This window comes from Elgaria multicarinata, chromosome 6 (assembly GCF_023053635.1).
Source record: "Elgaria multicarinata webbii isolate HBS135686 ecotype San Diego chromosome 6, rElgMul1.1.pri, whole genome shotgun sequence".
NCBI lineage: Eukaryota > Metazoa > Chordata > Lepidosauria > Squamata > Anguidae > Elgaria > Elgaria multicarinata.
The window spans coordinates 106,615,145-106,628,498 of NC_086176.1; the positions used below are offsets into that span (position 1 = coordinate 106,615,145).

Consider the following 13,354-nt stretch of genomic DNA (forward strand, 5'->3'; position numbering starts at 1 on the left):
CACGTCATCTTTGTTTACTTCCTCTTTCTTCTCCGTGAAGAAAGAGGAAGTATTGTGGCAGAGGAGCAAGGGCAGAGCAGCGACGGTAGGGAACCATGATTTCTCCATGTCTGATAGAGCTCTACATTTCAAAGGTGCATACCATTGATGTGAACATTTGGGGGAAATATGCACAAAAAGACACATGGGTTTTCATGAGAGGGAAATAGAAGAAACTTCCCTTCTGATACAGACTTGAGATGGAATGAACTTCGAGATGGAATTCAGACAATTTCAGTGACTCGAGTTTTGCTGATTCATTGTCGTGGAAATTTAGCTGGTTCTTTTACTATGCCCCTAGGTATAGGAAAATGGCCTATCATCCTTAGCTATAGTTCATAAAGTTCATGGTTTCCTGTTCTTTTAAACTTATTTGTAATGCTGCAATTGCTTTTAGAATTAAGTTGATGTCGAAACTGTGTGACAAAATAGGCGTTGTCCACGCCGGCAGTCAGAGGGTGGAGGATGTCTGCAAAGCAAGATAACCGAGAAAGTAACAGATGGAGTTGTTTTCCTGTAACTTTTGCAATGTAGTATCTTCTAGTCAGAGAAGCACTCATACTCTGTACATGCCTAAATGCTTAGCTTCTCATTGGTTGTTGCATTTTCAGAGCTGTATTATGATTGGTGGGGAAAGTTCTGCCATGGTATCTAAAGAGAACTGACCCTATAAATATGTTGACATTGCCTGAAATTATTGGGCAGTTTCCTCAGACTGCCTCCTTGCAGCGCTGCTCGTAATAAACCTTCTAAAGAGAGAGAAATTGTGTCTTGAGAGTCTTTGACCACCACTCAGCGAACCACAGGAACCCGTGGTTTCGGGTTTCACCACATTCATACATCCCTATGTGTGGTTTTCTGGTGCCAGAAGCTCCTTTAAAATACCACATAAAGTAAAATCCATTTATAATCTGAGTGCAATTCTTATCTGACTCCTTTAGCTTTACTCAAAATTCCACAGCCATTTTACTTGAGGAACAACCTCCAAATTCATTTCAGCTTTTTGTTTGTGTGAAATTTCACCGGCCCCTCAAGTTTTTTAAACAACTGCGCAGTTATGACACTAAGTAAAATCGACTACTTCCATCAGGAACTGGTTTATGAACTACTAATGCCTTACAAATGAGATGAAATCAAGCACAGAGTCTCTACTGGAAGAAAATATGTTTGACTCTATGGATCCCTGTGGTTTGTCATTCATAACTGTGAAAGACATTGATTCACGCCATGTAACCAAGACACAGAATCAAGATTTTAAAATGCTGCAAACAACCCTATTGTCTCCAAATGATACAGGCTAATATTAGATTGTAATAATTCAGTGACCAAATCCATCCCTAACTGCTGTATGAAATATTAAAGTGCAAGTCATTTATTTTAATATCTTTTCTAGAATGATAGCCTTTCTTTTAAAAAGGGGGGAGGCTTATCTGAAAAAGAAAATGTATCAAAACCTATTTAACGTTGGGTAACATGACAGCTTCTGAGACCATTCATCAAGAACAGTCCAACGTATTATACCACCATTAGTTTTGATGGAAACAATTTTAAAAAAGATGTCTGGAAACAGACCCAGTGTGTTTAGCAAAATTGCTGCTTTAGCGTGCAGTTGTACAATCCCAGTTGTGCTTTCATGTGCCAAAGAGAGATTGCAGAAGCCCAGAGTTTGGAATTTCTCTTAACCATTTGAGAGGCAGGACAAAGAGACGGTGTTGAAATTCGCACCAAAGTTCACAGACCTGTTCTTAGATATATTCAAGATTCAACATACAGGGAGTTCTGTGTCTCTGTGTGCTGTCTATTTAAACAGCATCTGTCATTGTTACTTCCTGTTCTACAATTCATAATTACCAGGGCATGTTTTATTTTATTCTTTTATTTATTGCATTTATATCCCGCCTTTTTTTCCTCCAAAGAACCCAAGGCGACATACATAACCCTCCTCCTGTCCATGTTATCCTCACAACAACAACCCTGTGAGGTAGGCTGGGGTGAGAGTCTGTGATTGGCCCAAAGTCACCCAGTGGGTTTCCATTGCTGAGTGGGGACTAGAACCTGGATCTCCCGACTCCCAGTCCAACACTCTAACCACTACAGAACAATAACCACTACCTTATTTATGAAATAAAAGGATCATTTGTGCATTAAAGCATAGATTTAAGGTGCACTAGCAGTCAGTCCATGTCCAGGCTCAATTCAAAGTTCTGGTATTAACATTCAAAGCCTTAACAGGCTTGAGGCCAGGTAGTCTGAAGGATTGTCTCCTGTCATATTTACCTCCCAGACCATAAAATCATCTTCAGGGATACTTCTCCTGCCAAAGGAAGTGAGGCAGGTGCAAAATGCAGTGGTCAGATTGATAACAGGAACCAGAAGTTTCAAACATGTAAGACCAACTCTGGCCTGCTTGCATTTGCTGCCTGTACATTTCCAAGCCTGATTCAAGGTGTTGGTTTTAACCTATAAAGCTTTACACGGCTTGGGACCACAATACCTGATGGAACACCTCTCCTGACATGAACCTACCCGTACACTATGCTCAACATCTAAGGTCCTCCTCCAGGTGCCTACTCAGAGGGAAGCTCAGAAGATGGCAGCAAGGGAGAGGGCATTTTCAGCGGTGCCCCCCCCCAATAATGGAATGATCTCCCCAACGAGGCTCGCCTGGTGCCAACATTGTCATCGTTTTTGGCACCAGCTCAAGGCTTTTCTCTTCTCCCAGGCATTTAACAGGTTTTTTTTTTAACTGACTCCAGAATAGTTGTTTTAGAGATTGTCTGTCCTGGTACGTAATCTGTTTTTATGCTTTCTATGGTTTTAAAATGTGTATATTGGTTTTTAATGTTGAATGTTTTAATCTTTGTGAACTGCCCAGAGAGTTTCAGGTATGAGGCAGTATATAAATGTAAATAATTATAATAATAATAATAATAATAATAATAATAATAATAATAATAATAATAATACCAAGAAGAGGGCCTTTTCTATTGTGGCACCCCGCTCCCTAGAGAGATTTGCCTGGAACCTACCTTGTACTCCTTCTGGTGCCAGGTGAAGATCTTATTTCCCCAGTATTTTCAAATTTTAGCATCCTAGTCTTCTAGCTCTTTTGTTTAGAATCTATATTTAATACCTGCATTTTAAATCTCTGCATTGCTGCTCAGTTTTATTCTGGTTGTACTTTTATGTTGTGGTTTTGAACTTCAATGGTGGACCTTTCTCAGAAAGAGCCATCAGAAGTGATACCACACTGGTTGTGGAATGCTGTCCTCGGGAAGACTCCTACCCCAGAGGCCCTGCGTTAAAGTCATTTCTGCACCAGGCAAAGACCCTTTTGCTTTCTCAGGCCATTGAATTCAATCCATTCTGTTTTACTGGTGTGTTCTTTCTGTGCTGCTTCTGTGTCATGCCTGTTTTCGTGTATGTGTGTGGCTGAAATTTTCACTATGCCTAAAACCATCCCAGATAGAGGTAGAACAAATGCTAAAACTTTCATAACAATCAAATGTATGCTGTTCAAGTCTATCGAGGACATGCAAAAAGCCACTTCCTTTCATTTATATAGAATAAGCCCTATCTATTAATCGATCGATCAATCTTATGGCTAGAAATGTGAAGGCCCGGGAAAAAAACAGAAAAATTCAGGGGTGGGGAACCAGTTTTCCCCATTTTTTTTCCTAAGCTTCTTTTGTTTTGCTTTTTCTGAAAAATGGAAAAAATGAAGAAAAAACGGATTACAGGATGTTTTATTTTAGCATGATGAATAAAATGTTTAAGACAAGGTGTTCAGGTATTTACTTCTCCAAATGATTTCTAAAAACTATGTACAGTATCAAATTATTACAGTTTCTGTGCACCAAGGACAAGCAAGTCCTAGGTTGCAAACTGAGACTACAACTCTCAAATGCAAGAGCAAGATGCATTTTTGCCTCTAGGGGGCAGCACTGCCATTGAAGCAGAGAGTAAAACTGATAGTGATAGCTGGAGCTCAGAAAATGAGTTTGATTAAATTCCATGCATATTCATTGAAGCTTGGTCCCCCCTTTTTCTCAGTTCTTTTTATGGGAATGGGTGCTTGATGTCTGCTTGACACTGTGGAGGATTAGCAGAGACATAAATAATTTTCTTTGTTTCTAATGTTGATGGTTTCCTCTGTTGTTGTTTTTATCGTTTTTTGCCTGCTCCTCATAAACTGGCAAACCCCAAAACAGCTCAGGTGTTCCTAACAGTTCAGGCACTTGTAGCTCCATTTGTTACCAAAAAAAGTAAAAAGGTAAATTCAATTTGTAGTAATTGTTTGAATACACTGTACCTTTAATATACCAAATGTAATAATTTTATGCCAAACCAACTTGGACGTAATTACATTTTATGTTTCTAAAGTAACAAAGTGATTTTCGATCTGTAAAAAGTGCTAATATTGCATTATTGCAATTTTTCCGAAAAATGCCGTTCCCCCCCGAAAAAACCTGGGTTTTTTTTCCATGGCTTCAAAATTTCTGGAAATTTTACATCTCTACTTATGGCTCAATTGGAGTCCACCAGAGAAGAGCCTTTAGTGTGGTGGCCCCTTCTTTTTCGACCTCCCTGCCTCTGGAGGTGCCAATACTGTGCTGCTCCCCTAAAAACAGCACTTTTCCAGGAAGCATTCCTTAACTGACCAGTCACTGTTTTTATTGGTATTCTATTTTAAATTGAACAATTTTAATATGCTGCTTTAATGTTTTTTTTAATCTTTTACTGTTTCATTTTTTATGTTCACAGCCTTAAAAACATGTTATTATACCATGGCCTTCCCATGATGTGTATTGTTATTGCTGTTATTGTTGGTTTTATTGTTTTAATTGCTGTTTTATTGCAATCATGTTTTTAATATTTTAAATATGTTATTGCTGTTAATATTTTACATATTTTTTGTTGTAAGCTGCCTTGTAAGGGACTCTACCCTGAAAGGTGGCCCAGAAATGTTTTAAATAGGTCCTTTGGGAAGAATCTACTTCAGTCATTCAAAATTAGGCTGACCACTGTTACCCAGAAGACCTACTCTTCTGCTTCTCCCAGACTGGAATGGTCTGCCAGAGGAGACTCATCAACATAACAGTTTATTAGCATTCAAGAAAGATATAAAGACTGATCTCTTCCCACAGGCCTATCCAGTGGAATTTTAGGAGGATGTTTTAACAATGATAATTCAGTTTTAATTCAATTTTATGTATTTTATATGTACTATTGTTCCCCACCTCGATCAAAATGAAGAGGTGGGTAAGAAATATTATTATTATTATTATTATTATTATTATTATTATTATTATTATTATGGTAACCTGAGGAGGGTCAGATGGGAAGAGCCTATGCCGTGCCTGCATTTCGGCAGGGTCTTGCTATTTACTGTTTTACTCTGTACAGCACCATGTACATTGATGGTGCTATATAAATAAATAATAATAATAATAATGAAAAGGAGGGGACAGCCAGGGCATGCTTTCCTCTGAATTATCATGCATCATTCTGATCGTCTTCACTCTGTATCAGCTAGGGATGTCCGTCACAGAGAAATCTGACCCTCTTGGGGCTTTACGGATTTCCCCAGAGCCCCAACTCAGCTTGTATTCGTGAGCTGGGCCTGCCAGAACTCATGAATTTCTGTGTGGTTTCTCCCCCCCCCCCCCGTAAAAGGGACAACATACGCAAATTGCAGTCACAAGTGTTGCGTAACTTTTGCAAATTACAGCCATAATATGAAATTTGTGCAAATCTCAGCTGCCAAGTCCTTAGTTATATGCAAATCGTGGTCTCAATTTGCCACCTGAGCAGACTGAACAGCCCATAATTTTCTCAAGTTGGCCTCTGTCAGGCATGTGGACCTCCAATACCCTTAACTTTAAACTTGCTTTGTGAATTTGAAAAATGATCTACAAAGAATTGTTCATCTAAGTAACTATTATATGAAACATAATGCATTCCGCATTTGTGTGAAAGCAATATTTTATTATATCTTTCTTGGACCTAATGCCAAATCAGCATTATTGGGTATCCATGAATTCCAGTATTATGAGTGTGCATTCTCTGTAGCATGCATAATGTTAGAAATTATTATCATGACTCCTTCATTGCATGAATTCACCCCAAGCAACAACCTTCTTAAGGAAGTCATATTCTTCTAAAGCTCCCGCCTTACCGAGAGAAATATGCCACCAGGCAAGCTCTGCCTTTTTTTTTCACCCTTACTATTTTTCTCTTCTTTCTTATCTTCCATCTGCTCAGTGCCTTAAGTCAGTGATGTGCTGTCAGTATTTTAACCAGGGTTGTGTTAAGTGCATTTCCAGATCAGTTAACAATATTTCTATTCCCTCACATAAGCAAATATTTCTCTCCATCCAGCTGATTGCAGAAATACTTCACCCTAACTATAACTCCCCCAACTCCAGAATCTTTTAACCCTCTTAAAATCAAGCACTCCATCTTCATAACATCTCAACTATTCCATTAATAGGAAAGGGGCTACCATGTAGAAAGATGGTTACAAATGTGCCAGGTGTGATGCAAAGACAGAAGCCCTCACAATGAAATACATAACAATTGATAAAATATTAAAAGCAGTAAAACCACAAATGCAATCATATAGCAATTAAAAACAATAAAAGCCAACAATAAAACCAGCAAGAACAACAACGTCAATAGTAGCAACAATAGTAGTCATATCATGAGAAGGCCGTGGTAAATAAAATGTTGTCAAGGCCTTCTTAAAAGCCTGCAAGTATAAGGCATGGCGGTCCTCCAATGGGAGCTTGTTCCAGACGTGTGGGGCTAATTTAGAGAAGGCCCTCTTCCGTGTGCTCACGCAAATAATTGCTCTGACGGATGGGCAAACGAGAAGGCCTCTCTTTCTGTTCTTCAAGTGTGGGCAGTCTGATATGGGCTTATGCGGTCCTTCGAGTATCTTGGGCCACAGCTAGACCTGAGGTTTATCCTGGGATCATCCAGGGTTCACCCCAGCCTGAGCACTGGATCCCCTGTGTGTCACCTAGATGAACAGGTTTGACCCCTGGATGATCCAGGGATAAACCTTAGGTCTAGCTATGGCCTTGGTCTCAAACCATTTAGAGACCGGGGATTACCTGCCCTTCCATGACCAACAGGATTAGAGCATACTTCTTTAGGCTATCTAGACATTTCCCCTCTTTGTCATGTCTGGAACATGAATTTATCCAATCTTTGTGAGGATAATTTAAGTCACCCATTATTACAACACTTCCTCCTTTGAATGCACCCCTGATTTCAGTCTCCATTTCAAGATCACCCTGAGCATTTTGGTCAGGGAGACTATAGCAGGTCCTCAGTCCTACATTACGCATTCACATCAGGATTCCTTCTCTTCAGCCCTCATTCATAATTTGGAGGTTCTCTTCAAAGTTCTATTGATTGGATAAGCCAATATATCATGACAAACTGAAGAGAGCAAATTTCCAAAAGTACAAGAGAACAGATTACCAAGTATGAATAGTGGAACTTTTTCAACATCCTAATGGAACAACGTGTTGAATTTGCCAACCTTCACAAGGGTCATAAATCTGAATTCAAGTATTTGTTAAACACCCCAAATCATCTTGTGATTCCAGAAGTGGCCAATTTGTGTCAGCTCTGTATAAGAGGCACTTCACACACACACACACACACACACACACACTCACACGCTGGAAATGAATGCTTCTGAATCCAGTAAGTACTCTAATGAATTTCTATCAGCCAAGGAAAGCTAAGCAGAAGGAGATAATAATAATAATAATAATAATAATAATAATAATAATAATAATAATAATAGTACATTTCATATTCTTCAAAACTTTAGTGTTTTCTTTTTTTCTGACCCTGAATTAATCTGGAAAGCAGTTAATTTCTAGCTTCAAAGGCTTCCTCTTGTTTTTGAAGATAATAAACATGCTTCAAATATCACACAGCAACAAAGGGCTGATTAGACATATTTAAGCATGAATAGTAGCTTGTCAGAAATAAATTACTGTGGCAGTAACGTCATGTCGAACTTCATTTTTGTGGAAGAGAAACAGCTTTCTTTTTAAGGAAAAAACTTTTCCCCTTTTGTCCTTACACTTATTTAAATTTAAAAGTTGTTTGCACAAGAACCAATTTCCTGGGGCTAATCATCACCATGTCTGCACATCAGTACGGCTAGGCTGGAGTGTTGGTGAACATTCCTACAGTTCTGGAGCCTGGGTTTTCATCTGTCCTTTATGAGAATTTAATATCATTTCATTTTAATATAAGAATATTTAAGAAGAGTGCTGCTGGATCTGACCAGGGGCACATCTAACCAAGCTTCGTGTTTCCAACAGTCACCTCCCAGATGCTTCTGAGATGCTCACCAGCAGGTCATGAAGGCAACAGCCCTTCCATTTCGTTTCTCGCCTAGCAAATGGAATTAGCATTTCAAGGAACTTCTCAGTCTACATTTACCATGGATCTTTGCAAGGGTGTGATGTAGGCTCATGTGAAACCCTCTGTCACTTCAGGAGAGGGGCAAGTCAAGTCATGGGGAAAAAAGACCAAGCAGCCAAAATACAGATCCCTACATCTGCAGACTAGTGAGCAAGCCTGACCTGGAAGGCCTAATTGGGCTCAGAGGATACCTCCTGACTCTCTCCAATCTTTTGCTCTACAGATGTTTCCTTTTTTATCCAGATGGTCTCTCTGCAGGGCCATTCTTAGGGCACAGCTAGTTGGAAGTGCGTAGCTTGAATCCCTGCCTGATCAAGACCCGCTGAGGACCTGCATCCTGGCAAAGATTAGGCAAAGCCTTTATCCTCCATTTGCAAACAACAGAAATAATGTATTTCACAGATAAAGCCATCCGTGTTAGCTGAGCATGAATACATCTTCTCTTTGTACAAAAAAGGACCATCTCTTACCTGCTACTGAGACTTTGGCTGTCCGGCTGATGATGGCTCCAATTCCTTCTAACGATGCTTCACATTGATAAAGGCCCTCATCAGGTTTATGATGTCTCGAATGGACTATATTTTGTATCAAAAGAGACCCATTGGAAAACTGCTGCCTTCTCTCATCCACTGCCAAGTTTAAAAAGACACCATCCTTTTTCCATTTGATGACTGGAAACCCTTGATCTGACTCTGCAGTGCAGTTGAGCAATACGTTACTTCCTCTCATGGTAACAGCATCCGAAGGTTCAATCAGGAACTGCAATGTTGTAAATCCCTTAATCTGTGTGCCTGTTGAGATGAACAGCCAAGAACAGCCCGGTTAGTCCATCACAATCCTAGAAAAGCAGAGTTTATCTTTGTTGATGTGCCAGGACCTGGGCAGGATCTACACTACTGCTTTAAAGTGTTTTAAAGTGCTTTGTAACGGTTTTGACAACTGTTGGGGCCCAAGACACACTCCATATACAGTTGTCAAAACTGTTATAAAGTGCTTTAAAATGCTTTAAAGCAGTAGTGTAGATCCAGCCCTGGTGTTCTCCAGATATTTAAGACCATGAATCTCATTGGCCTCTGCCAACATGGCAAATGGTCAGAGATTATGGGAGTTCTGGTCCAAAACATCTGGGGAGAACCAAGTTGACTACTCCTGGGATAGGCAAAACCTGCTGAGATATTTCCCTGTCTAAACTACCTTTGAAATTCCTACCAATGTGTTGCCAGTGTGGGAGCATGCAAATCAACCTTGAATCTCACTTTAGGCAGCATTTGACTATGATGTAGGCTCGTACGAAACCCTCTGAGAAATTAAACTAATCCTTCACCTAAGCACAGCCCTCTCGATCTGCCTCGAGTTTTGCTTTGGGAGAAATTTGGAGGCAACTCTGCAAATGCCCTTTAAGAAAAACAAGTCTTTTCTGAACAAACCTGGACGAGGATAAATTGGGTTCTTCTCAAACTGTGCAAAGAAAATAACGAGGGAAGAGAGACTAATTTGTAATCAATGAAGCCAACCCAATCTACCCTAGGGCTTCCAAGTTTAGATGCCATAAAGGAAAAAAAGGAGAAGCTAGCTTTAAATTTCCCCAAAACAGGGGCCTAACGCTAACTTCAGATTTACATATTTCTTATTTTAAGGGCTTAGCTGGAAGTAGTTTATTACTTCTGCATACACAGAGATGAATTACACTCCTAAGTGGACTGCCATGATTCAATAAGGCTTTCTCGAACTCACCAAGATAAGAGAAGATAAAGCACATTCCCAATGTCATCAAGCTCTGCCCACCAGTACCAAAGTACAATACACACATCTCATTCATAGAATCATAGAATCATAGAATAGCAGAGTTGGAAGGGGCCTACAAGGCCATCGAGTCCAACCCCCTGCTCAATGCAGGAATCCACCCTAAAGCATCCCTGACAGATGGTTGTCCAGCTGCCTCTTGAATGCCTCTAGTGTGGGAGAGCCCACAACCTCCCTAGGTAGCTGATTCCACTGTCGCACTGCTCTAACAGTCAGGAAGTTTTTATCTGCTTGCAATTTCGTTTTTAAAAAAACCACAACAACCCACCAAAACTAGTACTACATCTTTCTGCAAAAACGGAAATGCTCACAGACACTCAAAAGAGATCTGTGGAGCTTTGGTGACACTAACTTCTATTATAGAGGTTTCAAGCTGCACCCTGGGAGACCCTGGAATTTCTCAGAAACTTATCAAAGGTTTACATTTCCAGACATCATGACAGTTGTGAGCAGGTTCTGCCAGCACCTTGAGCATATCAGTTTACATTCAGCCACAGGCGTGAATCGGTAGGGATGCTTGCAGACTTTGATCTTTGCAAATTTATATACAAACTGGCTTCATCTGCACATCTCACACTAATATGCAGACCAGATCTTAGTTATCCACTGGCATTTGCTCTCCCCAAATATTCCAGCATAGTTCTTGATTTGAAATTGCACCAAAAAGCATTTTTTAAAAAATACATATTTTGGAAAATGCATTATTTAACACTCAAAATTGCATTTTAAACGTATTTAAAATTACATTTTAAATGTAATACTTTATTTATTTATTTATTTATTTATTAAAACATTTGCATCACATTCTATATCGTTGGGATCTCAGGGCCGTGTACAGATAAAACCAAACAGTATAAAACAATAAATAATGCACACAGCTAAAAATGTATGAAGCCATTCATAACCCTAAAACCAGTAGGAAATTTCCAAGCAATACAAACAAATTAAAACTATGGGCAACTTTCGCCCTCAAAGCTTTTGATAAAAAGCCATGTTTTAACTTGGCACTGAAACGAAGCGAGTGTTGGTGCCAGTCAGGCCTCCCAAGGGAGGGCATTCCACCGCCAGGGTGTCACAACAGAGAAAGCGTCCACAGTCTGCCTCAGTTCAGTCCCTCTACAGTTACCCCACAGGCCTTTGCTAGACCAGGTTATATCCCAGGGTGATACCCGGGATCGTCCCTGTGTGTCCAGATGACGCACAGGGGATCCCGGGCTCAGGCAGGGATCAATCCTGCCTGGCCCCAGGATATTAGCATATCCTTTGGCCCCAGTTTTTCCCACAGTCTCGGGTTAAGCCCGAGACCGCGAGTGTGTGGCCCGTTCTGCGGCTTTTCCCGGCTCTGCACAATTATTCGCGTGTAGCCATGAGAAGCCATGCACGGGGCGCAGAGTGAGGGGAGCAGGAAAATCAAGTTATTTTTTTTTAAAAAAAAAAACCTTACCTGAGCACACGAGCGTTCGTGCGCATCGCCCCTTTAAGAAAATTTTAAAAATGGCGAACACAATGGCTCTCCTCTTGAGCTCATCGCTCGTGACGTCTGGAGTACCGCGACAGCCCGCGATAGTTGCATCGTGGGCTCTCCCCTCCTCCATCACGGATTTAATGGTAGGTCTAGCAAAAGCCTCAGTCTACTCATGACCTCTGCGCTTGCAGCTTCAAAGGAAAGGGGGAAGGAATCCAATTTTGATGTCACTTGCCTCTATCAATAGGTGAAGCAAGGCTACAGAAAAGTCCTGGAGACAGTGAAGGGATTTTCCACCCACACAGCTGAACACAGGAGTAGATTCCCCCCAACCCCTACCACACACAGACTTGATAGTACAGACTGATAAATGGACATAAAGGAAACATTGCAATAATAGTCTAGGATAAAGCATTCCATAGCTGTGGTGTGTGAAGGAAACACACACACACACACACACACACACACACACATACACAGTGAGAGACAGAGAGAGAGAGAGAGAGAGACAGACAGACAGACAGACAGAGAAGCCCTTTCTACACCTACAGGGGAAAGAGGGATGCAGGGGACATTCCAGGATTTCTGTCTCCCGGGATCATCACCCTGCATTCAGACGGCCGCACAACATCCCAGAAGTGAAGAGGGACATCACGCCCATCGTGACCGCCATTTTTTTAAAAAAGCAATAGGAGCCAGAGAGCACTTGTGCTCCAGCAAAATGTAAGTTTTTCTTTTTTAAAAAAAGGCCCAACCCTGCTCCCCACCTCACCCCCGATGTCACTGGACTGCCCCCAGCCCAGGTCCTTCCCTCTTCTGACCCCCGCTACATGCAGGGAGGAGGAATACCCACACCTCTTGTGGTCTCAGGATGAACCTGAGACCACAGGAAAAATTGGGTTTTCCCAGGGTTTCTTTATCCCTGGGAAAACCCGTGCCCATCTCCCCTGCCCCCGGGAGTCCCTGTGCATCATTTGGACACACAGGGACCCAGCCGTGGCCAGCCCGGCCTATTGGGCTGGTGTAGAAATGGCCAGAGAGTAAGGCCTTAGCTAGACCTAGGGTTTATCCCGGGATCGTCCTGGGGTCATCCCTGCCTGTTCCCAGGATATCGTGTCTGTCATTTACATGAACAGGGATGACCCTGGGATAAACCTTAGGTCTAGCTAAGGCCAAAGAGAGAGGAGGAGGAGGAGGAGCATTAGAAATAAAGACGCTCAAAATAAAGTTATTCTGCAGTTCTCCACCTGCCCTCGCTTGCCAGCAGTTTCCTGCAGAGGACTCTTCCAGTCTCTCAGGCCTTTAAAAATGGCCCTTTGGAGAAAGGCCAGGGGGAGAAATGTTAAGAGGGTTTTTTTGGTGAAGCAGCTCCCAACAGGGTGTTGTTTCCTAATCCTTCCTTTCAGATAGGTGAGGAAGGCAAGGCAAGTGTCGGAAGCAGCTGCTTTGAGGTGCCCCGGGTACTTTGAGGCAACGCCTTGCTCTCCCCTTCCTTCCGCTCTCCCTCTCTTGACTCAGAAATTGCAGTGGCCACCTCATCCACAAACCCCCAGACCTCCATGCTACCACCAGGAAAGGAATCATAGAATCATA

At 41.5% G+C, this 13,354-nt stretch overlaps 1 protein-coding gene across 1 annotated transcript in view; it reads right to left on the reverse strand.

Moving 5' to 3' along the window:
- The window catches only part of DCC (DCC netrin 1 receptor), a 1,200,544-nt gene that overhangs the window by 727,393 nt on the left and 459,797 nt on the right, over positions 1–13,354 (reverse strand). Inside the window, 1 exon segment of the mRNA XM_063128256.1 lies at positions 8,964–9,284. Within this exon segment, the coding sequence (XP_062984326.1) occupies positions 8,964–9,284 (321 nt within the window).